The 24,182-nt window shown below is 40.2% G+C and overlaps 1 protein-coding gene across 1 annotated transcript; it reads left to right on the top strand.

The window, feature by feature from the left end:
- Positions 1–2,886: 2,886 nt before the first annotated feature.
- Positions 2,887–20,856, top strand: VDAC2 (voltage dependent anion channel 2). The gene is given in 11 exon segments (XM_065407117.1): positions 2,887–3,026; positions 3,457–3,517; positions 7,975–8,046; positions 9,921–9,970; positions 13,550–13,702; positions 13,786–13,838; positions 14,396–14,623; positions 16,167–16,317; positions 17,340–17,397; positions 20,300–20,367; positions 20,369–20,856. Coding segments are annotated over 10 exon segments (1,164 nt in total). The 5' UTR covers positions 2,887–3,026; positions 3,457–3,477; the 3' UTR covers positions 20,660–20,856.
- Positions 20,857–24,182: the final 3,326 nt, after the last annotated feature.

The following is a 24,182-nucleotide window of genomic DNA, read 5'->3' as shown; positions in this document are numbered from 1 at the left end:
TACTTTAGTGCCATATATTCTGATAAATTATGAACCACTGTATCATATAATAGTGAATTCATTATACTCTCTTGTGGGACCTCATTTTGTGTCCCAAATAAATTAAAAAGGCAATACTATTAGAGGGGACTAAGAACCTTAGAACCAGCTGTGCCATACAGATTGTTCCTTGGCCCAGCACAAATATTGTACTGGTGACTAAGCAATTTCTGCTGTAGGGTTTGTCATAGGGCATGATTGACTGCTGCAGAACAGTCATGTGACACTCAGTCTAGCTTTGCTTTCCGTTCTTAGAAAGGGACCTCTTGTGTGGTCAGATGAGCACTGTAAAAAGAGAAGTTTTCTGGCTATTGGTGCCAGTGACCTGACTGATGCTTTTTAGCAGCTTAGACCACAGTATTCAGGAGCACTATTTGTAGGGGAGGAATCCTAGTCAATATGTATTCTAGAAACAATTAAAGGACAGTTGCTTTGTTATTTTTGTGTTCACACATTATGTATAGGGTGCCCACATTTTCAAAGTGGAAAAGCCAGGACCACAGTAGCAGGGAAGTAGGGCAGCACGGGATGGTTTTGGTGGGGTGTCAGGGCTAGGGAGGTGTGCACAAAAAGGCTTTGGAAACTGTGGTGGGGAGAATTTGTGCACCAAGGACAGGGGAAACGAAAGGGTGGCAATGACCAGGTGTGGGGTGACAGTAGTGCAATCCTTGAGGCACATGGCAGTTTCATTTGCTTAGCTGCCGGGTGGTACCTTTATGTTGCTACCACATGCAGGAATTAGGAAAACAGCATAAAATGCAGTGGCTTTTTTATATATGTAGTAAATTGGAAACAAGGACAGACCCTGAAACCAAGTGCAACTATTTCCTGTTTTTCAGAGACAAGTAGCCAATTTGATCATATACCCTTCCAATAATAGCACCAGAATGGCACAATTACCTTTATTCCCATCGCCCCAAACTGCACAGCGGGGGGCTGGATGCTGACTTCATTTGATTCTTTATTTAAATAGGAATACGTTTGTCACCATGAATGTCTTAAACTTACATCATATGGACCTATGGTCTGTAGCATGCCAGACATAGCAAAGGACTCTTGTTTTGGTTAGTTAAAACTGACTCTAGATTCCCTACTCAGGGCTGGTCTACACTACAAAGTTAGGTTGTTCTAGGTATGTAGCTCAGGGGAGTGAAAAAATTCACTCCAGAGAAACTTAGTTAAGTTGCCCTAAGCCCCAGTACAGACCTCACTAATTGACAGAAGAATTCTTCCATTGACCTAGCTACCGCTTCTCGGATATGAATTTACTACAGTGACAAAAGAACCCCTTCCATCTCCGTAGTGTCTATACTACAGCAGCACCATTTCTAGTGTATAACAGTATTTTGAATGGGGATTATTTCCCCAATATGGATATTTGCGGAGTGTGGGCAGGCATCTCTTGCATTTTTCATGCGCCCTCTGACGTTTTCTCCACCATGCATACAATCAACTCTGAACCAGGCTTTGTCTTCACTACCCGCCGATCCGGCGGGTAGCAATCGGTTTTTCGGGGATCGACTTACCGCGTCTAGTGAAGCCGCGGTAAAATCGATCCCTGATCGCTCTGCCGTCGACTCCGGAAATCCACCTCGGCAGGAGGCGGCAGCGGAGTCGGCGGCAGCGCGGCAGCGGTCGACTTTCCCGCATCCTCACCGCTAGGTAAGCCGACCTAAAATACGCAACTTCAGCTACGGTATTCACGTAGCTGAAGTTGCGTATCTTAGGTCGGACCCCCGCTGCAGTGTAGACCTAGCATGTTGAGTACAACCCCCACATCACACCCACACTTTCTTTCCACCAGATGATGAAGTCTTCTGCTATGTCTTTACAGCTGCATTACTGCAAATTGGCTTATCAGAAACAAAGGAGCTGGAGACTAAGGCTAGGTATACACTAGCTTACAGCGGCTCAGCTGTACCGATGCACCTGCGCCACTGTAAGATCTATGCTGATTGGAGAGAGCTGTCCAGTCGACATAATTAATCCACTCCCAATGAGCGGCAGTAGCTATATCAGTGGGAGAAGCGCTACGCACACACTAGCACTTATGTCGCTCGGGGGTGGAATATTCACACCCCTGAGCAACATAAGTGGTAGTGTAGACAGCCTTAGAAAACACTGTGGATTTAAAAAAAAAATGCATCCCCAACAGTACATCAAATATTGGGGACACAACAGGGCAGATGCATGCTTTCAAAGGCCTGTGTCTTATTTCTCCTGGCCCTTTTTCTGGGAAGCCTTGCAGCTGTGATGCACATTAGCAAGGGTTGTTCAATTACCCCCACCTCACCCCCAAATGATCATTTCTACCAAAAACGGTTTCCCCATCCCAAGAGCGTGAGAGAGGAGATGGGGATATGATCTCACAGTATTCAGTATCCATTCCCACCTACAGCCCCCCTCCTTCTCCTCCCTCAATCATCTCCTCCTGCAACCCTTCTGCGAGTATCCCCCCAGTGGCCCCCTTCTCTGCCCCAGCCTCTCCCCATCCCCTTCTCTGAGTATCTCCCATACAGCTTCCTCCTAGCACCTGCCCTCTAAAGCCCCCTCGTCTCGCCCCTCCCCCCTCAGAGTACCCCCCCAGCCTTCTCTCCTCTGCTCCTGCAGGCCCCTCCCTTCTCTCTCTCTCACTCACTCACTCACTCACTCAGGGCCCAGAGGACCCCTCTCTCGCCTGGGGTTGCCCTCCGCAGCGCCTGCTCGGCGGCGGTCTCCTCCTCTCTTAACCCTCCGCCGCCGGCCTCCCCGCTTTACCCCCGGGGTGCGGTCGGTGTGTGCCAGCTGAGGGCGAGGTGTTGCCCGCGGCGGGGCAGGCGGTTGGTGGGGCGGCCCCGGCTCGTTGGGGTCCTGCGCGGCGGCGGCGGCGGGCGGGTCGACTAGTCGGTGTCTCCTTCACTTCGTCCTCCAGTTCGAGCGGCCGCAGCCAGCGCGGTCTCCTCACGGCGAGACCCTCCCGGCTCCCCTCGGACAGCCCCGCCGGCCAGGTGACGGGGCCGGCCCCGCCTCGGGGCTGGGGTCGCGGGGCGGGGGGCTGTGTGAGTGGGGTGAGATGGGGGCAGCCCGCGCCCCTCCGGTCCCTCCCCGGGATCGAGCCCTGTCCCGCTTTGCCCTGCAGGGGAGTGGGCCACTTTCCTGGGAGCCCGGGCTGGGGCCGCGGCTGGGTACATGGGGGCGGCTGCGATGCCCGCTCAGAGCAGGGTGACGAGAGAGCCGGGCCGGCCGGCCGGCGTCCTAAGATGGCCGCGTTCACCTTGCAGCCGCGGCGTGTCTGGCTGGGCCTTTGCGCGGGGAGCCCGTTCCCTGCCAGGGCCTTTCCTCCCCGGGCCGTAGCGGGGCGGCCCTGGCCCCCGGTCCATGCTTAGAGAGACATCACTCACTCACCCTTGAATGTTGGTTTTTCCCCCCTCTTTGTAGATTCATTAGATTGGCCTAGCTATGACTTATCCTCCACCATGTTCCCCTCCGCCTCCGAGACGTAAGTAGGGAAAGAGTATAATTGTTGTAAGATTAGTAGCTGTATAAGGTTGGAAGGGGCGGATGAATACTGAACCCAGAGGGCTAACATCAGCCCAGCATTCTCCTCCAAAAGGCATCCATCCTCGACAAGTCCAACCTTTTAGAATAAAATTCAGGCTTCCTAAAGTTGGTGTCAAGACAGTTTTTATTTGCCTAAAAATGCGATCCACTTTCTGACGTTTTAAAATTTACATCAGTCTTCTAAGAATTCCTCAAGGTGTCTTTAATATGAGGGTGTGAAGGAGTTAGACAGAATACCTTGAGGGAAAGGTGTACTGTGGTAACACTGTACACTAATTGTATTTCTTTAGGGTAGGTTAATAGTATTTTCTTATCTGGTTGTTAAATCACCAATTATCTTCCTTCTTTGGTAAAGAGAAAAACGTAATTTGGCTTTCTTGGGAGCAACAATTGTGACCCCATGTTTCCAGGAATGCACAAGGAAAAAGGGATAGCTTGAAGCCACAGATAAGGGTGGAGCTGCCATTTGCATCAGTCACAATCTAGAACAAGATTGTTCAAATAGTTGATTTCTCTTCATAAATTTACAGTTTGTAAGTGTCTAGGATTTACAAGTATAATGTTTAAAATCTACTTGGTTAATATTAATTTTTAGTAAAAGAAACTGACAATTTGAGACTGGATTGAAAAAAACTGCTTCTGACTTCACTTGGGTTGGTTTTTTTGGTTAATTGGAATGGAGGGCGGTGAAATAAAGAGTTGATGACAGACAGGGCTTAGCATTATTCTTTCATTGAATGTAGCATTACAGTAGGGTGACCAGATGTCCCGATTTTATAGGGACAGTCCCGATATTTGGGGCTTTTTTTTTAATATGGGCTCCTATTACCGTTTGTCCCAATATTTCACACTTGCTATCTGGTCACCCTACATTACAGGAAAGATCGTTATAAAAGCATCAAGGACACATGTTAACCATTGGTCCCTCACTTGATCTGTACTAACATAAGATTAAAAATTACAGGCCTGCAGGTTAGATTGCATTTTAAGACAAGGGCAATATTTATGGTGGTATTCATGCAGTTAGTCACCTTTTATTTGCAGATAGGACCTGTAACAAATATTTAGCAACTTATATGTACCAACCCAAATGTTTGTTACTGTAATTGAATTAGCATAATTTTCATAGTATCTTTCTAATCTGCAATTTTATTATAAATTGTTTGCTACCTCCTCTAATAACTTCCCATGGCATCTGCATTGTTTAGCATAAATCTGATGCCATAGTATGAGACTGTCCTTTTGAATTTAAATTGTACTACACAAAAACAAAAGGCTTATTTACTTTATCACTGCCAGAATGTTTTGATGCTGAAGGTTACTATAAAAATGAAATCAGACATAGCTTTTTCTTGGGTGGTGGTGGTTTGGAAGAAAGCCCCAAAATATGTGGCTTAACACTTTCTAGCTTTATTTTAAAACGCTAACCATTAACAAGAATTGTTGTAAGTCTGGCTGCACAGTAGGCAGTAGGATGGAAAATAGCAACATTTCCTTTATTGTTTATATAGCTCAATCAGAACAACAGCTGTTCATTTCTAAACAATTGAAACATTTTCTAACTTTCTTTAAGGTGGTTACTAGTCTGCTATGGCAGCTTTTTAAAACTATATTTAAATTGGGTATTATAATTTGTAACTTGTTGTTCAAAGCAATTTCAAGCAAGCTGTTAAAACATTCTTCTGTATGTATATGATCTGCTGTTTAAACTATAAATATTAATCACTCTTTTTAAAAGGGCAGGTAGAAACTGCTTCATTGCAATGCCGAGGTTATTCCACTTTTTATTAAGGACATACAACTATTTTTCAGAATAATGAGCTGGCCTAGAACACTTACCTAAGGGATAGCTGGACTATAGGTGAACCTACTAAAATGAGATTTAGTTACACAGGTACACTTGACATAATAATAATAATAAATTGAGATATCCCATCTCCTAGAACTGGACGGGACCTTGAAAGGTCATCGAGTCCAGCCCCCTGCCTTCATTAGCAGGACCAAGTACTGATTTTGCCCCAGATCCCTAAGTGGCCCCCTCAAGGATTGAGCTCACAACCTTGGGTTTAGCAGGCCAATGCACAAACCACTGAGCTATCCCTCTGCTAGCATATATGCTAGCACCATAGAAAGGTAATGTTAAGTCCCAAAACAAAGTAGTATTGTGACTGTTATTTGTTCCTGAATATTGAATTTTCTCTTTACAATAGCAATTTCTGGTACTTAAAAATTACAAAAAGAACAGGAGTACTTGTGGCACCTTAGAGACTAACAAATTTATTAGAGCATAAGCTTTCGTGGGCTACAACCCACTTCTTCGGATGCATATAGAGTGAAACATATATTGAGGAGATATATATACACACATACTGAGAGCATGAACAGGTGGGAGTTGTCTTACCAACTCTGAGAGGCCAATTAAGTAAGAGAAAAAAAACTTTTGAAGTGATAATCAAGATAGCTCAGTACAGACAGTTTGATAAGAAGCAAGTGTGAAAATACTTACAAGGGGAGATAGATTCAATGTTTGTAATAGCTCAGCCATTCCCAATCTTTATTTAATCCTGAGTTGATTGTGTCTAGTTTGCATATCAATTCCAGCTCAGCAGTCTCTCCTTGGAGTCTGTTTTTGAAGTTTTTCTGTTTTAAGATAGCCACAAATTACAAAGAAACATTCTGAAAAAGTGTGAGTTCTTGAACCTTGCTTTGATCCCATGTGCTTTAAGGCTCGCAGAGATTTCCAAAAATCAACACTGTGGAATTCCCATTGTCTTCTGCAGGACTTGATTTACCCCTTTAAAAAAAATTAAGTGTGAGCTGCCCTGTTCATCTCAATAGGATGTTAGTCTTTGAAACCTAATGAATGACAATTTAGTGCCCTACTCTACAAAACAAAATGGAGGCATTGAATGTTCTGGCATACAGATTAGTAAAAATGTAAATTCCTTTGTACTCTTGCCTCAATAAGGAGGCAAACAGGTGGCATATTGGAGGCAGCTGTGTGTTAGTTCCTCATTAGAGACACTGTGAACTTAAATATTACATTTGTCTAAAATTTTATCTATTAACTTGTAACACAAGATCACTACAACTGAACGAGATTAGAGAACTTTTCTCTTTGTTTGCATACTTTGTGCTTTTGACAGCACTTCTTGTCTAGTCAGTTTCACTGTTTCCCCTTTGTAGTTTCCTTTTTTGTTTTTGGTGCTTTCGCATGGGAGATAGGGTTATACAAACACTTCACATGTGAAAATATGACAATGTGACTATAGATTTCAAATTGACAATGGCCCTTTTTAAGGCCCTTTCTAAGTCTTGCCAAAACTTTATTGTGCTTCTCCACCTATTTGACCTCACCTCAGTCTGTCCTCCATTGGCTTATAAAGGCTTAAGCTTTCTTACATTCCCCAAGAAAAGCCTTTATTTGACTCTTTCACTTTTCTGATAGCTCTCATTGGTTTGGGGGATCTCCACTTAGATCCCATCAACCTAACTTCTGTTACAGAAGTTGCTTCAGAGCAACATGGTGTGTTCTTCTTCAGCAAGATCTGATCACATTCCCTCTGCACTGCTCCCAACTCTTGCCAGCATGAGGAAGCGAGAGGTTGGACCACAGAATAGACCCAGCTCTCTCTTTTATAGTAAGGGGATGCATTAACTAGAGTAACTAGATTGGTCATTAAATACTTTTAAAAATATTAAAATAACAGCGATCTACAAATGTCACTAAAAATTGTGATAGAAGTGACATGGTGTTGTTAGCTTTAAAATATTTGGCTTCTTCACTGCAGAGTGTGGGATGTGTGGAGTTTCTATAAAGTTTATCAGAACAGTTGTTGAATTTAATAACCTTATTAGAGTTTTGGAATCTCTCTCCTTGAGTTAGATATCAGGTATTAAAACACAGGGCCAAGTATAGATGCAAACTAGATACACAATCCTTCATGTTTCCTTTCAAAAAAAGGGGAAAAAATCCTGTGGGGTCTTAACAAAAGTATCTCATGGGAATCCTGATGAGTCTAGAGAGTCTGTTGATTTCATCAGAATTTCCTACAACTTTCCAGGGCCCCAGTTTGGAATGGCATCTTTCTCCTCCGAAAGCTTTTGCAATTTCTGAAATATGGAGCATTTTACATTTTTAACTAAACATTGGGAAATCCATATTGGAATCTACATGGGGAGGAACTTCGGTAAACCCATGCCACTTTGAAATAGTCAGTATTCATTCTATGAAAATCTGTAGGTGTATCATGTACTGCTTTAGTTTGAGCCATCTGTTGTTAATTGTCCTGTATATGAGTTCTTGCTGGAAGACACAGTGGGTTTAGAACTAAAGATAGTTTATCTTTATGATATGTTTCAATATTAATATACCTGTTATTTCTATCTTTCCAGCTCCAATGGCAATCCCTCCATCATATGCAGATCTTGGCAAATCTGCCAGAGATATCTTCAACAAAGGCTATGGTAGGAATAATACTTTAAGTAAAATGCAATATAAAGAAATGTCACTTTGCTGAAGCACGTAAAGCTAATATTTTTAATTTGCACATGTTCTGGAATGTTAATTTGTGTGTGCCTGTATACACTGGGATAAACTAATGGATTTAATTAAATTGGAGGGAGTTCATACAAGGGCAGCAAAATGGTTAGAGACCTTGTGGGACTGACTTGAAGAAAAATTAGATAGACACACACACACATTGGCTAATTAAAAGTTAATAGATGGGAAACAAATATGTAAATATCTGTTGTAAACAACAAGGAAGGAATGGGTTTTATAGTAGTACTCTAGGGAGGAAGGTGTGGTCTTGTAGTTAAGACAGTTGACTAGCAATCAAGAACTGAGGTTCAAGTCCCAGCTCCTATGGCCTGGTCTACACTTGAAAGTTATCCTGGAATAATTGTTGGTTAGGTATGGGACTTTAATTATATCTGTTTTTTTAAAAAAAAAACCACATTGTATTGATGAACCCCCTAGAGTGGACACAGTTGTTATGACGTAAAGGTGCCATATACCGGTGGTTGTTTCCTGTGCTGTATTGGAATAGCTATACCAGTACAAAGCACTTTTTGTACTTGTATAACTGCATTCACACTTGTGGGGTTGTGCTGCTTTATAGTTAAAGCAACATGACTTTCTGTTATTAAAATGCCTGTGTGACCTTGGGGATCACATTGTAGGTCAGAATCTTGCAATGAGTTCCTGCTAGGCAGACCCCTGGAATCTCATGGACTTCATTGGTGCTCTGCAGAGCACAGAAGTCTGACAGAGTTTATTGCAGGATTGGGGCCATAATCTGTGTGTTTCAGTTCCCAATCTTCTGCTTATATCATCTTTCTCTCTTTCCTCACACTCTTATTTATTTAGACTGTAATCTCTTCAGGGCAGAGACTGTCTTTTACTGTGCATTTGGACAACATATAGCACTATGAGACCCCAGTCTTGGCTGGGGCTTCTAGGTGCTGCTGTAATATCAAATATAAAAACTTTGAGGTCTGTTAGACTGTAGCTTAGAAACCTGTTGCTTGGGACATGTAATTGGACTTGACTAGTTAACTATGATAGGAAGCAACCTTACAGTGGCAAAGTAGTAGAGGATATGACTGATTATTGTGTGTGTATAACTTCTGATTATTTTAAAGCTGAATAAATCAACTTGTGTGGTGTGGGCTCTTGTATTGAGCATCCTTCAGGAGGCTTCATGGGAGTGACTGTAAATCTCATCCTGTCAATATAAGAATGACATTTCTGAAAAAAACCCCATATATCTAATTATTTGCTTCGTATAATATAAAGTACAGCTAATTGTCAGAAGGGTGACAATATAAAAATGGCACCTTCTTAAATTTACTCCCTTTGTGTATTTGGAACTGTATTTCCTAGTTTGAGTCCTAACCTTTGTTAGCTCTGTTGACTCAGCAGTGCTATAGAATGAACTGTATTCTATTCTGGTTCACACATCAGCATAACATCAAGCTAAATTCTGACTGGAGAATCTTTTACTGGTGGCAGCATAAAAGCCAGAAAGGGCACAGCTTGTCTTTGAGAGGCAGAGTTGAATTTGTGGAGTAGACAGAAACAAACTTTCGTTTAGTTAACTGAGAGAATATCCCCTAGTAGTCATTGGTGTACAATAAACAGGCCTTCGCTATTCCTTTTTTTTCACTTTAAAGTTTGAGAGAACCCTACTCAATTCAACACTGACTACAGATGTTTCAACGTTCATAGGATTTATACCGCTCTCGTCAATGGCTGAAGTATTTTTTTTTTTAATTTTGTTGCTTAGACAAATGCACACACTTTAAAGTTATTACAGTGTACTTTTTATCTTCTTAAGGTTTTGGGCTGGTGAAACTGGACGTGAAAACAAAGTCTGCAAGCGGGGTGGTGAGTTTTAAATTCACAGTATTTTTGATTAATGTGCTCTAATTTTCCTGCTTATCAAAGGGAACTTTTATGGACTTAGCTAGTTGACAGAATCCTTTGATAAGTGTTTGCTGTACACTGCTGTACAGAGGGCCATAGAGATCTGCAGCTCCAAACATAAATCACATTGCCATGTATGCTGACACGCAGTAGTCAGAAGTAGTTGTTCTGTTGTCTTTGTAAAGTTGTTAAGCAGGGTTTATTTTGGGTGTCACTCATTTTGTGTGTAAAAATGAACGAATAGCAGAACCATTTTTAAAGGTAAAATTGATATCAGACCATATAGAAATTTAATTTAGTTTTCTTTGAATATTCTTTGTTTCTGTTTGTGCTCAATGTAAATCTCTCAAGACCCTGGTAGTACTGCTGAAAAGGATCTGGGAGTTGTAGTGGATCGCAAATTGAGTCAACAATGAGATGCAGCTGTGAAAAAGGCTAATACCATTCTGGGGTGTATTAACAGCAGTATTGTATGTAAAATATAGGAAGTAACTGTCCTGCTGTATTTGTCATTGGTAAGGCATCAGTGGAATATTGTTTCCAGTTCTGGGGGCCACATTTTAAGAAAGATATGGACAAATTGGAGAGAGTCCAGAAGAGAGCAACAAAAATGATTAAAGGTTAAGAGGACCTGACCTATGAGGAAAGTTTAAAAAAAACTGGACATGTTAAGTCTTGAAAAAGGAAGGCTGGGGTGGGATCGGGGAGACCTGATAAATCCTCAAATATGTTAATGGCTGTTGTAAAGAGGATGGTGATCAATTGTTCTCCATCTTCACTGAAGGTAGGACAAGAAGTAATGGGCTTAATCTGCAGCAAGGGAGATTTAGGTTAGATATTAGGAAGGGTAGTTGAGCTCTAGAATAGGCTTCCAAGGGAGATTGTGGAATCTCCATCATTGGAGGTTTTGAAAAACACTTATCAGGGATAGTCTGTAATTACTTGGTCCTGCCACAGTGCAGGTGGCTAGACTTGATGACTTCTTGAGGTCCCTTCCAGCCCTACATTTCTATAAATCTGATTCCATACAATTGAACATTGAAACAACAGTTTCACCAGTCACTTTGACCCCCGACACTGACCAATGCTGGATTCTTGAGCAGGAGACACATTGTTCAGTATTTTACCCTGGGGGATATTTCTTTCTGAATCAGCAGAATAGTTTACAAACTGAAGAATGAAGGTTGATGGCCATTGTGATGTCATACTAATTATATTTCATGAAAATGTCTAACCTTTTAAACATCTTACTAAAGCCTGGTCTACACCAAAAAGTTTTGCTGACATAGCTTTGTTGGTTAGGGGTGTGTGTGGGTGCGTGGGGAAATCACACTCTTGATTAACATGGCTATGCTGGCAAAAGCCTTAGGATAGATAGCTATATCGGCAGAAAAAGTCCTTTGGTACAGATTATTCCTTTTGGGGGAACAGGTTCAAGCTGTACCAGAAAAAGAAGCGCGCTCTCTCTCTCTCCCCCCACTAGTGCTCTCCTGGTATAGATATATTGGCAAACCCTCTTAAGTGTAGATAAGGCATAAGCTATTTATCACTAATAGTCTTCAGCCTTTAGTTGCTGTCTTGATTTATGGAATCACAGCCTGCCTTAAATAGTAGGTATTCCTTAAAGAAAAAGGTGACCGCTACAGACAAATGGGCTTCTGCGTAACTTGAATTCCAGTTTTTTCTTCCCTTGTTTACTAGGGACTGCTGCCATGTCTGGAATGCTGTGTTTTGCACAGACATCTAGTGGCTAAATAATATGCTGCAAGTAAACATCACTCAGTCAAAGTTAATTTTTCATATAAAGCTACCTCCATTTAATAAATTTTAAGTTTGTTGTCTTAACTAAGGTAAATCTTTAGCAACAAATTCTGGCATTTATATACATCCGTTATCTACAGGAAATCTAGATATTCCTTCAGTGTATGGTGAGATTGATACAATACTCCAGAAATGTTTGGTTTAAATATACTCTTCTCATAAAACGAATGCTCCCTCTAGTAGTAGTAGTAAATGCATATAGTACCTTAAGGAGTGGATAGCTAATTCTAGTGGGCGTAGGGGAAAACAGGGCTTGTCTAAATGGTGCATCAGTGCACATTAAAGGAGTGTGAATTCTAAAGCACACCAATGTGTTGCATATTAACTGGCCCAGATAGACCCTGCTGGTGTGAAATAAAAGTTCCCTAATACATATGCTCAAGCAGGGTCTACCTGGGCCAGTTAGTGTGCAACATGTTGGTGTGCTTTTGAATTCACACCCATCTAGTGTGCACTGCTGCACCATATAGACAAACCCACAGCCAGACATATCTTGGGTCAAAATTTTGACTTAGATTTTATTATTATTTTTTTTTTTTTTTTAAATTAAAGACCATCAGAAATTTTTCCATACAATTAACAAAATGGAGTGGAAAGACTGTTTAACAAATATTCCCTGCAGCAGTTGCTAGCCAAACACTTCAGCATTGTGCCCATGTTTATTTTTAGATTTTCAAAATTTGGTAGATATTGACTAGTCTTTCCATTCTCCAAGAAGAGAGATGCAAAAAGTAAAAAGGATAAGTAGCGAGAGGCAACTAGTGTTTATAACTTTCAGTTTTAATAACGAAGGTGCTGTTTGTAATATAAATAACTGCAATGTTTATTTTAAAATAACTTAGCGTAACAGTTACACATTGAGAGTCCTGAATCTAAAAAATATAATTCTGTGTAAGGAATGGAATTCTGTTGTTAAACTTACTATCAGTTAATGTCACAGTCTCCCTATATAATTATATTTTTACTTGGGAGTCCTGACTCACTCGTGTGGCTATTAAAATCCTTAGTTAAGAACCAATGGACTAGTGCTGCCCTTTTGTCTAGAGACTTATGTTCAAATCATTTCTTGATTGCAACTGTAAAATTTCTTCTTCTAGTCCCTGAATATTTATTTATTTATTTTAAAATGTATATGTAGAGCCATCTCACAATTGTAGCATGATAGTCTCTCTTTGGGCACTAAAGATTGGAATAGCAATAGTATTATATGAGGATTGCAGCATGTTGGCAGAGTTGTCTGGGATGCTGTCTGCATTGTGCCTGGCTCTGATCAGTGATATTAGTCCCTTCAATAATATGAGCACCAAACTTATCTCTGTACTTGTAATAAATTTTTTTCTGCTTTTTAAGGAAACAATGACTTGAAACAAATTGCTTCAGAAAGAAGGGTAAAGCATGAACTACACTGAATAGTATAGTTCAATTGCTTAGAGCACAATGGACTTCCTTGCTTGGAATTGGGTTTTACATTTCTGAACTGTGTCGTATCAGCGCACACACTGCCATTTCCTGGTTAAGTTTGAAAATCTGGAAGATCCTTTTTAGCAAATTGTTACAAAAGGGGGGTGGGTATAATTCAAACTGGTTGAACAGGACAATGCTACCTTACAGTTGTTTACATGGTTTAGTTTTTTAAGTTTAAAAAAAAAAAGATACCTTTACCATGTGAGACTTTCTGGGATGTGTGCAACTCAGGAATAACCTATACTCTGTTATTAGGAATTCACAACAGCTGGTTCATCAAACACAGACACAGGGAAAGTGAATGGGAGCTTGGAGACCAAATACAAATGGGCTGAGTATGGTCTGACTTTCACAGAAAAATGGAACACAGATAACACTCTGGGAACAGAAATTGCGATTGAAGATCAGGTAACAGATTGACGTACTACTTGTATTTAATTTTTTCACTTAACCAGTAGCTCTGAGCTAATAGCTTTTGTTCCCCTAATTAGATTGCCAAAGGTTTGAAGCTGACGTTTGACACAACCTTCTCACCAAACACGGGGTAAGAGTTTTGTTTTTGTTAGAACTTTTTGGCATGTTAAGGGGAATAACTTTGCATGTAAAGGTCAAATGAATATTTAAGAGGTTAATATAACTTTGTGAATGAAGAGTATGTATATGGCTTGAATTTGGTGGCTCAAAACTACTGCTGTTAATCCAGGCTGTTACATTTGAATGTGGCTCCTTGGGGCACTGATGCAAAATGTCTTACTCCTTAACAAGATAGTTGGCACCCTAATGAGAGAATTGGATTTGTTAGAATAGTACTCAGGGCTCTGCTTGCACAAATATAAGAGAATACTTTATTGGGAGATTGGGGTGGGATAAGGAAGTAAAGAAGTTTCTTCATTCTTTAGTCTTCAAATGTATAATCCTTGTGTTTTCTGAAACTTTCTCATGGGCTGTTGCATTTTGGTTCCATGACTGGTCAGTTATGTCTTGCCTAGGCTTGACACCTATTCTCTAATGGCCTTTGTGTGCCTACTGCAGGTTAAGTAGTAAAAATTAGACTGATAGTAGAGGATGAAGCCTTTTTAAAAAACAATTTCTTTGCTTCAGGAAGAAAAGTGGCAAAATTAAGTCATCTTATAAACGTGAATGCGTAAATCTTGGTTGTGATGTTGACTTTGATTTTGCTGGACCTGCGATCCATGGCTCCGCTGTCGTTGGTTACGAGGGCTGGCTTGCTGGTTATCAGATGACTTTTGATAGTGCCAAATCAAAGCTGACAAGGAATAACTTCTCTGTGGGTTACAAAACTGGAGACTTCCAACTGCACACTAACGTGTGAGTATTAAAATACTGTATTTGAGAAGCTTGTAGTAAGAGTATTCAGAAGCTTCAAATTCTGAATTAATAGCACTTGTTTGTGAAAGTGTCAAATATGCTCTGTGTGAGAGAATATCGTACAGAATTAACCAGGGTAACACATGAGATTTTCTTTACTTGATCAGTAATTACTTCTATACCTCTTTTCTAAGTTTAGTGTTTATAGCTTGTTTTCTAACTACTTTGTTACATGAAGTAATTTCTGTAATATATGCATTGTAGTTTGCAAAATATAGAAAGCAATACTGAAAGTGTTGTATTTACAAAGTAGACTGAAGTACTTGTCCCCTCCTTGCGATTGGGAAACTGCATTACAATAATACACTTGTTCCCTGTGATCTCTTACAGGAAATAGTTATTAGCAGTTACAGTTGGCATGATATTGTTACAATAAATATGCTTTGCCAGTGCTTTTAATTCTTAGGCCCTTTCCTTTAGCCCTGAAAGGGAACTTTAACATAGGACGCACTTAAATTTATGAAATCTAACCATACGTGGCAAAGCATATAGTTTTTGTGTGTTTTCTCACCTTCCTGCTGACTTCTCAGGCTGAATGATTGTGATAATGGTGCATTACTGGTGTCTCAGTGATGTTAACTTAAATCTGCATGGTGTTAAGGTAGGAAGCAACTTACTTGTATTCACTGGAGTCAAATCACACACTTGCGCACCCCCCCTCTTTCTAAAAAAAGGAGGGGAAGAGGGGGAATTAAGACAATATAAATACATTTTAACCAGGATTGTTCAGACTTGCAGTGAACTGCTTTCAAAGTTTATTAAAAGATTTGAAAATGGTATTGCTTTTCTAGAATAAAATGTCCTTTGACCTTTTTCTTAACCGTAATACTATAATGCTACTTAGAAACGTTGTTTCCAGTAACCACAAGATTATTCTGAATATTTGCCTCTGATTTATAACTTGCATGTCTGTATCAAACATTTCATACTCCATTAGTTTCAGAACTAAACAGAGGTTTTTGCCATGAACTCAATGGAGCCAGGATTTTTGGGGGGAGGGATAGCTCAGTGGTTTGAGCATTGTCCTGCTAAACCCATGGTTGTGAGTTCAATCCTTGAGGGGGCCATTTAGGGATCTGGAGCAAAAATCTGTCTGGGGATTGGTCCTGCTTTGAGCTGGGGGTTGGACTAGTTGACCTCCTGAGGTCCCTTCCAATCCTGATATTCTATGAAGGAGGAATTTACCTAGAGTATTTATGAGCTTAATTGTGCAAGTGAATATATTAGTATCACCCTTAGCAATATAATTATTGGAGTAAGCTTCTTTCATGGACTCTGCTAAAGTACCTCATTCTGCCTTTCAAACTACATTTATCTGCCCTCCTTTTTAATGTCTTATAATGGAAAAATAAATTAGTGTTATGTTTAAAATACAAAAAATATCCCCAGGTGAGTAAAACTTTAAACGCTAAATATAAGTGTAGGACTTTATATTTTATACACATAAACCTGTAATTTAATTTCACTTGCAAATATCTTGCAGCAATGATGGGTCAGAATTTGGTGGCTCAATTTACCAGAAAGTGAGCGACAGTCTTGATACTGCTGTAAATCTAGCTTGGACAGCAGGCAGCAACAGCACTCGTTTTGGCATTGCAGCTAAATACCAGTTGGATTCCACTGCTTCCATCTCTGTAAGTATGGCTTTAAGCTTCCTCTTGCTCTGTGTAAATATACAACTGGATATCTTTTATAGTAGTATACATATTCTGTATTGATATGGAAGGGTCAAGAAGTATGCCAGTTACTCTTCTGTATCACTAATGTAAAGGTCTGTGATAGCCCAGATGTTAACAACTAAATCTTGTAAAGTATGTGACTTTAGTTACATACAACAAAGTAACTGTGATTTACTTTTTCTACAGAAAGTCTTCTTACTATGCCTATAGTAACACAATTCAGTGCCTTACACATTAAATTAAATCACTCTAGAGAGGTAGTTCAGACACTTTTTCAGATTACTGCACTGGGTTCCCATGCTGAGAACTCTCCTGTAACAGTCAGCACCCTATTCACAATAGAGCTTGGCTTGCTCTAGTTTAACTTCAGTTTTGAAGTGGGTCGTGTCAGTGCAACAGATGTCATTGGGTCTAAAATAAGAGTCTTGCAAACCTGAACTTCTAGTGCTGGTGCACATACTATTGATTGAGAGCATTACAATGATGGTTAGTATAGAAATGTACCAGCCCAGTATAACTAAATGGCCATTCCTTGATTTGAGTGAATCAATGAAATTCTGTTTCTTCAACGAATACTATTAGATGTTGTGGCTTGTTCTGATAGAGTTAATCTCGGAAGCATCCCCCAAAAAAGGGTGAATTGGCTCTCTTCCTAGAAAAGTCCTAAACAAACATTTCATGTAACAGGGATTGTGTTGGAATGTGGTTTGAAAGGTAAATTTCTGCCTGCCCACTCAAACTATGTATTATTTTCCCTCTGGGATAAGAAGGGTGTATGTGTGTGGTTTTTTTTTGCGGGGGAGGGGAGTAGTGTATCCAGTAAATATAAAGATACTGCAAAATATAAACTGGCTTTAAATTTGTGATGTCTGTTCTTGTTGACACCTATTATAGTCACTACAGGATTATAAGAAAACTTTCTTTCATGGGTTTTCTTTGAATTGCTGTTTCTTACTCAGTTTTTCATTTTGTTGCAGGCAAAAGTGAACAACTCTAGTTTAGTTGGAGTGGGTTACACCCAGACCTTGAGGCCAGGTAAATGTTTTATAAACGAATCACTTCGCTGCAATCATGCATTCCTAGGTATTATGCATGGAACTGCTGTTGAAATATTATCTCTACACTCATATGCCAGTTAAAGTAGATGGCTTCTCTCTTCAGAAAGACTGCAGAGAGAGTCATTCTCCCTTTCAATCTATATTGGAGGCTAATTCGTCCTTGGACAGTTTCATATACCATAAACTAAAACTCCTACTGAGTTTGAGTTTTGCTTGGCTAAATCCAATGGCATTTCTGGAATATTTAGGGCTAAGTGTGTCCTCCATTTTGTTTTCCAGTAGGATGGATTTCAAATGTGTTCCTAACTTTCAATGCGGTGTTATGCTGCTATGACAACAAGCAAGCTCTAGTAATCTTAATTTAACCAAAACATTTTTGTTGGTAGTATCCTGGAAGGTCTAACCATCATTCATAGAAAATGTCCAGTTGTTATCTGGCTGGTATCCATTAATCAACTTCTTACAGCAGAGTGAAAGAACTATTTGGTTTTGTTTTTTGAAGACCTGATTCACATTAAAACTATTATGAAGATATTAAGCAAGTGCAGTAACTTACACATCCTTTGATCACCAGCTAACACAGTTTATCTGTGTTCAGTTAATACCTTGGTAACAATTTTCTCAGTGATTGTCCATTTGTGCTGTTTGTTTAAATCACTTTGGTTATAAAACATGATAGTGAATAACTAAACCATTAAGACACCAGACTTACATGAGAAAAACCTGACCTGTTTTTGGTCTTGGATTGAGCAGCTTCTGTCCAAATAGCATTAACACCATATACATGATGGGGCTGTCTTGTGGCGCGAACTCATTCAGCATAGTTTTGTTTCAGAAACGAAGCAACTTCTGGTTTAGAAAACAGTTAACTGCTAGTGTATTAAAACATATTGGGACTCATCTCTCTGACTAGGAAATAAGTCCTCTCCTAACTTTGCGGTTGGCAAGAAGAGATAATGCCTCTCAAAATTTCGGTTGCATACCTTGGATGATTGCAGCTGCTGCTTTTGTGGGGGGGGGGGGATGAAATCCTAGGACAAGCACACGGGCAGAAGGAGGAAGATGGCTCTTTCTGTTCTTAAAAACTAAGGAAATTCCCAGACAAAAGTCTGTTCGTATCCATAACTTAAAGATAAAAATCCTTTCAGGTTTTTTTTCTCCTTTTTCAGTTTGCAAAAACGCATAAGAAAATTTAGAGTTTGGAATTTCTCAGTTTTTAATCCTAACACTTCATGCATGCAGTTAAAGGTAGCTGAGCTGCTCTTAGTCTGCTCCATATCTGAGAAACTCAGACTGCTTTATCCATCCATTTACAAACACTGTGTTATCAGACACTACTAAAAATAGAATGCTTTATTCTTAATTGCCTCCGGGTTGTGCCTTCTTTACTCAGCAAACTATTTTACTATATTCGTACTGTTTTCCTAATCAGGAACTGGTAGTCACTCTTCCACTCCTTATTAAGGGCCTGATTCTGTCTAATACAGAGGATTCCTTATAGCTCTATGTGCAAGTGCATGATCCAGGTGACAGATAGAGCATGTGTACAATGGAGACATCAAACCAATTATAAATCAGGGCTGTGTAGGGCACACTTACAAATGGAAAGCTTTATAAGTACATTGGCTGTTCATATTGCATGCACAGGCTGGAGGATCTTTTTCTAAATCTGTGATCCAAAACACCACTATGTCGGGGGGGGAGGAAGGGGTACACCAGGGAAGTTGGAATTGTTAAGTGGGGGACAGAGTTGACATAACTTAGTATTTAATTGTTCTGTATTTCCAAATATTTGGGTTTCTTGTAGATTTTTAACCTTACAGGTGACTTGCAATCAATTGAAAAAAGGGCTTTTTCCTGTGTGCTGCTTTCTGATTCATTAAGAAGGCCTGAAAAGTTTTTGGTTTTTGAGTTGCTTCAAAATGCTTCCTGGATCTCAGATTAGAGAGAGTTATAAATCCACCCTTTTGTGTTAGCATTCCTTTGTTCTGATCAAGGTTTTGGGGCAGAGAGTGGAATCTAAATAACTTTCAGTATATGGGATCTTCATTCGATTTTATTAGGGTAGTCAGAAGGGACTCAGTAGCTTACTGAATCAGGTGTCTTTCCCTACTGAGACCCTTGTGGGCTCAGACAAAAGAATACTTGACTTCTAGATTCTTTCTCTCTGTTAGGGGGATAGTTTTAGTCGATGCAAATGAAAATAAGATAGTCTCTTTCATTCTTCACTGTCTTCCTCCAAAGGTCTTATCTCTGATTTTACTGGTTGCTGATAGCTTTCTAAACAGCTAGGATTAAGGTAGCTTCATTCTCAAAATTGCACTTTTTTTTTTTCCCCTCATGTTTATGGAAGTTGTTGTTTTGTTTGGGCAAAAATACATCTTGTGCAGTATCTCTAATCCTACCTCTAAGAGGGGGGGAAAAAGCCATCATCGCACTTTTCCCAAATGGCTATCTCATGTACATAGCATATTTTTCTGTGTGCGAGCTATAATGCGTAAAAGGGCTCATTTCCATATTAGTTTGAGTAAATAAATGATCTCATAAGTCCAATATATAAAATGTGATACTTATATAGAATTTGCATGTTTTTTTTTTAGTTCTGTGTGAAACAGTTGCATTTTATGTGCCCCCAGATAGTCATTTGGTACCTACAATTGTTGTTCAGCTTAATTTTGTACAACTTTCTTTTAAAAGCTGAATGGAGTTGATGTACGTAAGTGGAAATTTCTTTAGAAACTTGCTTTACTATTGAATTATTACCTTGGAAAGTAATTACAATTTAACTTGGACTTGTGATGAAACAAAGAATTGCTGATTGACACAATAGTTAGCACTTTCAGATTACATGTTAACACAGGATTGTTTTAATCTTACAGGTGTGAAGCTTACACTCTCTGCCCTGGTAGATGGGAAGAGCATCAATTCTGGAGGTCATAAACTTGGTCTTGGTCTGGAGTTGGAAGCTTGAAACAGCCGAAGAAACTGCTGCAAGGAAGGGATATCAGAAGAATTTGGCCTTAAAAATGTATTTCCAGTGTGATCAGCAGGCTTTTTTTCCCAAGAGGGATGACCTAGAACAAGAGCTGTATTCAAAGTATTTTAGACAGTTACTTGTTAGCTGGTTTCTAGTTAAATTGGTTACCTATCTAGTTATCAATTCTGCATTAGTGCAGTCACTTATACATTATTTAAATGTATTTAACTGTTTAATGCGCTACCCACAAATAATGAAATAGACCTTTATGAAAACTGTACAATTGTGTGCATGTTTGTTTTTATGTTCCTTTTAACATTTTGATATTGCCATTGAATGAGAAATGGATCAGTGGATGTTTTGAAATGAGGTCAGCAATTTTGTTAAATCACCTTAATTAGAAATACTTTTGGTATCCCAAGACCACTCAAATTATGAATAAAACAAATACACACACATATTTGTGCCTCCAAATATTTTAAGAGTTTAGCTATTGATAGGGCTCAGTGAGCTTTAGTTTACTTATAAAATCATTGTAGTGCCACACACCTTAGTCATCAGTGATCGTGAGCTTCCGTTATGGGCCCAGTCCTTTTGGCCCATGTTGAAGCAAGCAGGTTTCTGCTGAGGACGATTGGATGGGAATTCCTTTAGGAGCCAGTGAACCTCACCCCTTGATCTATTGCTGTGGTACGACAAGGCCCTCTTTCCGTATTCTCCAGTTCTCCTGTCCCTCCATGGACCAAGTGCATTTTGTCCAGTACTCTGTGCCTACTGGTCTGGAGAGTACAATACACTCACTGCACCGTCTGACTTGAAAAATGCCCCCTACATCTCCCACTAGTGTCTGACTGCAGAGTGGAGGCCCACTCAGTACAATCAACTGGCCATGTGAGCAGGACTATGCTAAGCTTCGATTTAGAATGTGTGAAAGATACAGTGATTTACTTTAATCCTTAGAGTGAGAAATAGAAGATACAGTTTGCATTTTTCCTTTGATGTTACAGTTCTTTGCAAGTATCAGTGATTAAATATGGTAACTCCTGAAGTTGTTGCAGTAATGCAAGTGCTAAAAAGATTTCCTAGGTATTAGAATACAGCTCCAAGTAGAAGAGAACCTTTCTAGAAGGGATACTGGAAATGCATGTGCAGTGATCCTCCTAACGTGGAGATGCAAAGACTGACTTTAAGGTCACAATTCTAGTTCTGAATTTGGGGACTTATAAATAAGGTAAAATATATATACATATATTTAGAAAATGCAGTCACATGCTGCTAAAGAGACATCCCCCGTTCAGGGGGCTGTCTCAGGGAGATTCTTCCCCTGGCATACATTTTATGTGCTTTGCACTATATAGCCACATTGGTGTACATCTGAATTTACACTACTAGATGGGAGGAACAGCCTGGAAGACAGCATCTGTTCTGGGGTACTAAAGAGCAATGTGGTAGATTTAAGCTATTTAAATATTTACTAGCATTTCCTACTAGTCACCATAGTCAATAGGGTGGCTTCCTTTTTTTTTTTTTTTTTTTTTAATTTATGGCAAATTTACTCTTCTTGTGATAAGAGTATTTTACATTGAGTATTACCTGGTATGGAAGGGGAGATGATAAAACATCAGATTAGAGCTGAACTAAGGCATATAACTTGTTACTCTTCCCCTAATTACCTTGGTGACTTTAAGATGATACACGTAAGCCTTGTATTTTCATTAAACTGGTTTAAAGACTGACTTTTGCAGTAATTCTTTTAGCTATAGACCAGTGTACAGAGAGACCCTAAATGCCAAAATGAACCAAGCCCAAGTCTCTGAGGCACTTCTCAAAAAGCTAGCTTGAATATCTGGGAAGGGAAGAGTTGCCCCCGCAGTGTGGATTGGGTTCCCTGCTCCACACATGGGCTTAGGGAAAACAGACTAAGCTATTGGGAGTACAGTCCTCTGCTGGATAGTTCATTCTTATTTTTGTTTTAATATACAAAATCCACTGACACTCCAGGATAAATACTGCCCTCATGAATACCAGTGCAACTCATCATGGTGTCAATGGGATTTGTGCACATATATCTAGAGCAGGGATCGGCAACCTTTGGCACGCGGCTCGCCAGGGTAGGCACCCTGGCGGGCCAGGCCAGTTTGTTTACCTGCCGCGTCCGCAGGTTCGGCCAATCGCGGCTCCCATTGGCTGCGGTTCGCTGCTCCAGGTCAATGGAGGCTGCGGGAAGCGGCGCGGGCCCATTGGCCTGGAGCAGCGAACTACGGCCAGTGGGAGCCGCGATCGGCTGAACCTGCAGACGTGGCAGGTAAACAAACCGGCCCGGCCCACCAGGGTGCTTACCCTGGTGAGCTGTGTACCAAAGGTTGCGGATCTCTGATCTAGAGTGACCAGCGAGCATGTGTGAAAAATCAGGATGGGGGTGTGTGGCGGTAATAGGTACCTATATAAGAAAAAACCCTGAATATTGGGACTGTCCCTATAAAACTGGGACATCTGGTCACCCTACATATATCTATGGAACTTGCAGCATTTGGTCTCCACCTTTCAGAGCTGGAATAGAACCTGTTTGCACACCATACTCCAGTAAAGTAAGGATGTTCACACTGAAGGGTGAGATGGTAGGTCTTGCAGGACCTAGAGTTAGTTTCACCTGAAACTATTAGCCATCAGTTACTTTAAAATGTTCAGAACGAGACACTCCTGGTTATGGATGGGGGGGGGAGGGGCGGGGTTAGGTGTTAGGGCACAGGCCTCATCTCTGCTTTTGTTGCTGAGCATTCTTCACACAAGGCAGCTGCTGCAGAGTGAGCCTTGTGCCCCTGATGTTCTGTTGGTGACCATGTACTGCTTATGGCAAATAGTAGCCTATCAGGTACAGTGGTGGACTTAAATCTATTCTAAAGTGATCTTATTTTTGTAGTAATGAAAGCTGAGCAAATTACTACAAAATCATGCATACAAATAGGTGTTTGATTCAGCATGCTCATTCACTTTTTCAGGCCTGGTTATTCACAGAACAAGTTGGGGAAATAGGCATTTTTGCTTAGGCACAGGGGCATGAATACAGACAAAGGTTCTTGCCCTCCTATTTCTAATTCTTGCCACCTAAAGAGGAAGTGGAAGCAATACATCCCACTGAAGTGACCATCACATGTCACAAATATTGGGCCTCATCAAAGTGAATTAAGTCCCAATCAGACCATTGGCACCCATGTGTTTATGCCACTTATCTGAAAAATTACAGATATCAAATTGGCAAAAACCAGAGTCTGGATTCCTGAACAGGAACAAGTGTTAAATGTGTTGGATAAAGCATTTACTACACATTATTTTACCAGCTGTAGTAAAATGGTTCTTGGTTTTGATACCTTTGTTCTTTGTTTTAATTTTGGCCTCACACCTGGGCTCAGAGTAAAATTAAAAAAAAAAAATCTAAAAATTGAGTTAACTGACTTCTTTTGCTGTATGACTAAGTTCCTGTGATTGCAGGGCAGTAGTTAAAGCTCAATCCTCAGCTGCCTGTGTGTCAAAGTCAAACAAAAAGCAGTAAAAAGTTGGGAAGCTTTTGCTATTCTAAGCCTGTCCATATAGTTTTAGTTTCTCTGTCCGTAGACTGCTGGCTTTTTGCAATTTAATAGTGACCCTTGTGCACAGTTAAGCAACTGTTTACATGCTGTTGTCCTGTTTGAATTATTCCTAACTTTGTGGTCTTGCTTCTAAACACTAAATGTGCCAAACTGCAGGGAAATGTTTTTTTGGGAGGTGAGGGCATGGGGCGAGGAGGG

This window comes from Emys orbicularis, chromosome 7 (assembly GCF_028017835.1).
Source record: "Emys orbicularis isolate rEmyOrb1 chromosome 7, rEmyOrb1.hap1, whole genome shotgun sequence".
NCBI lineage: Eukaryota > Metazoa > Chordata > Testudines > Emydidae > Emys > Emys orbicularis.
The sequence above is the reverse complement of the archived record's forward strand: the minus strand, read 5'-3'. Positions and strand labels throughout refer to the sequence as shown.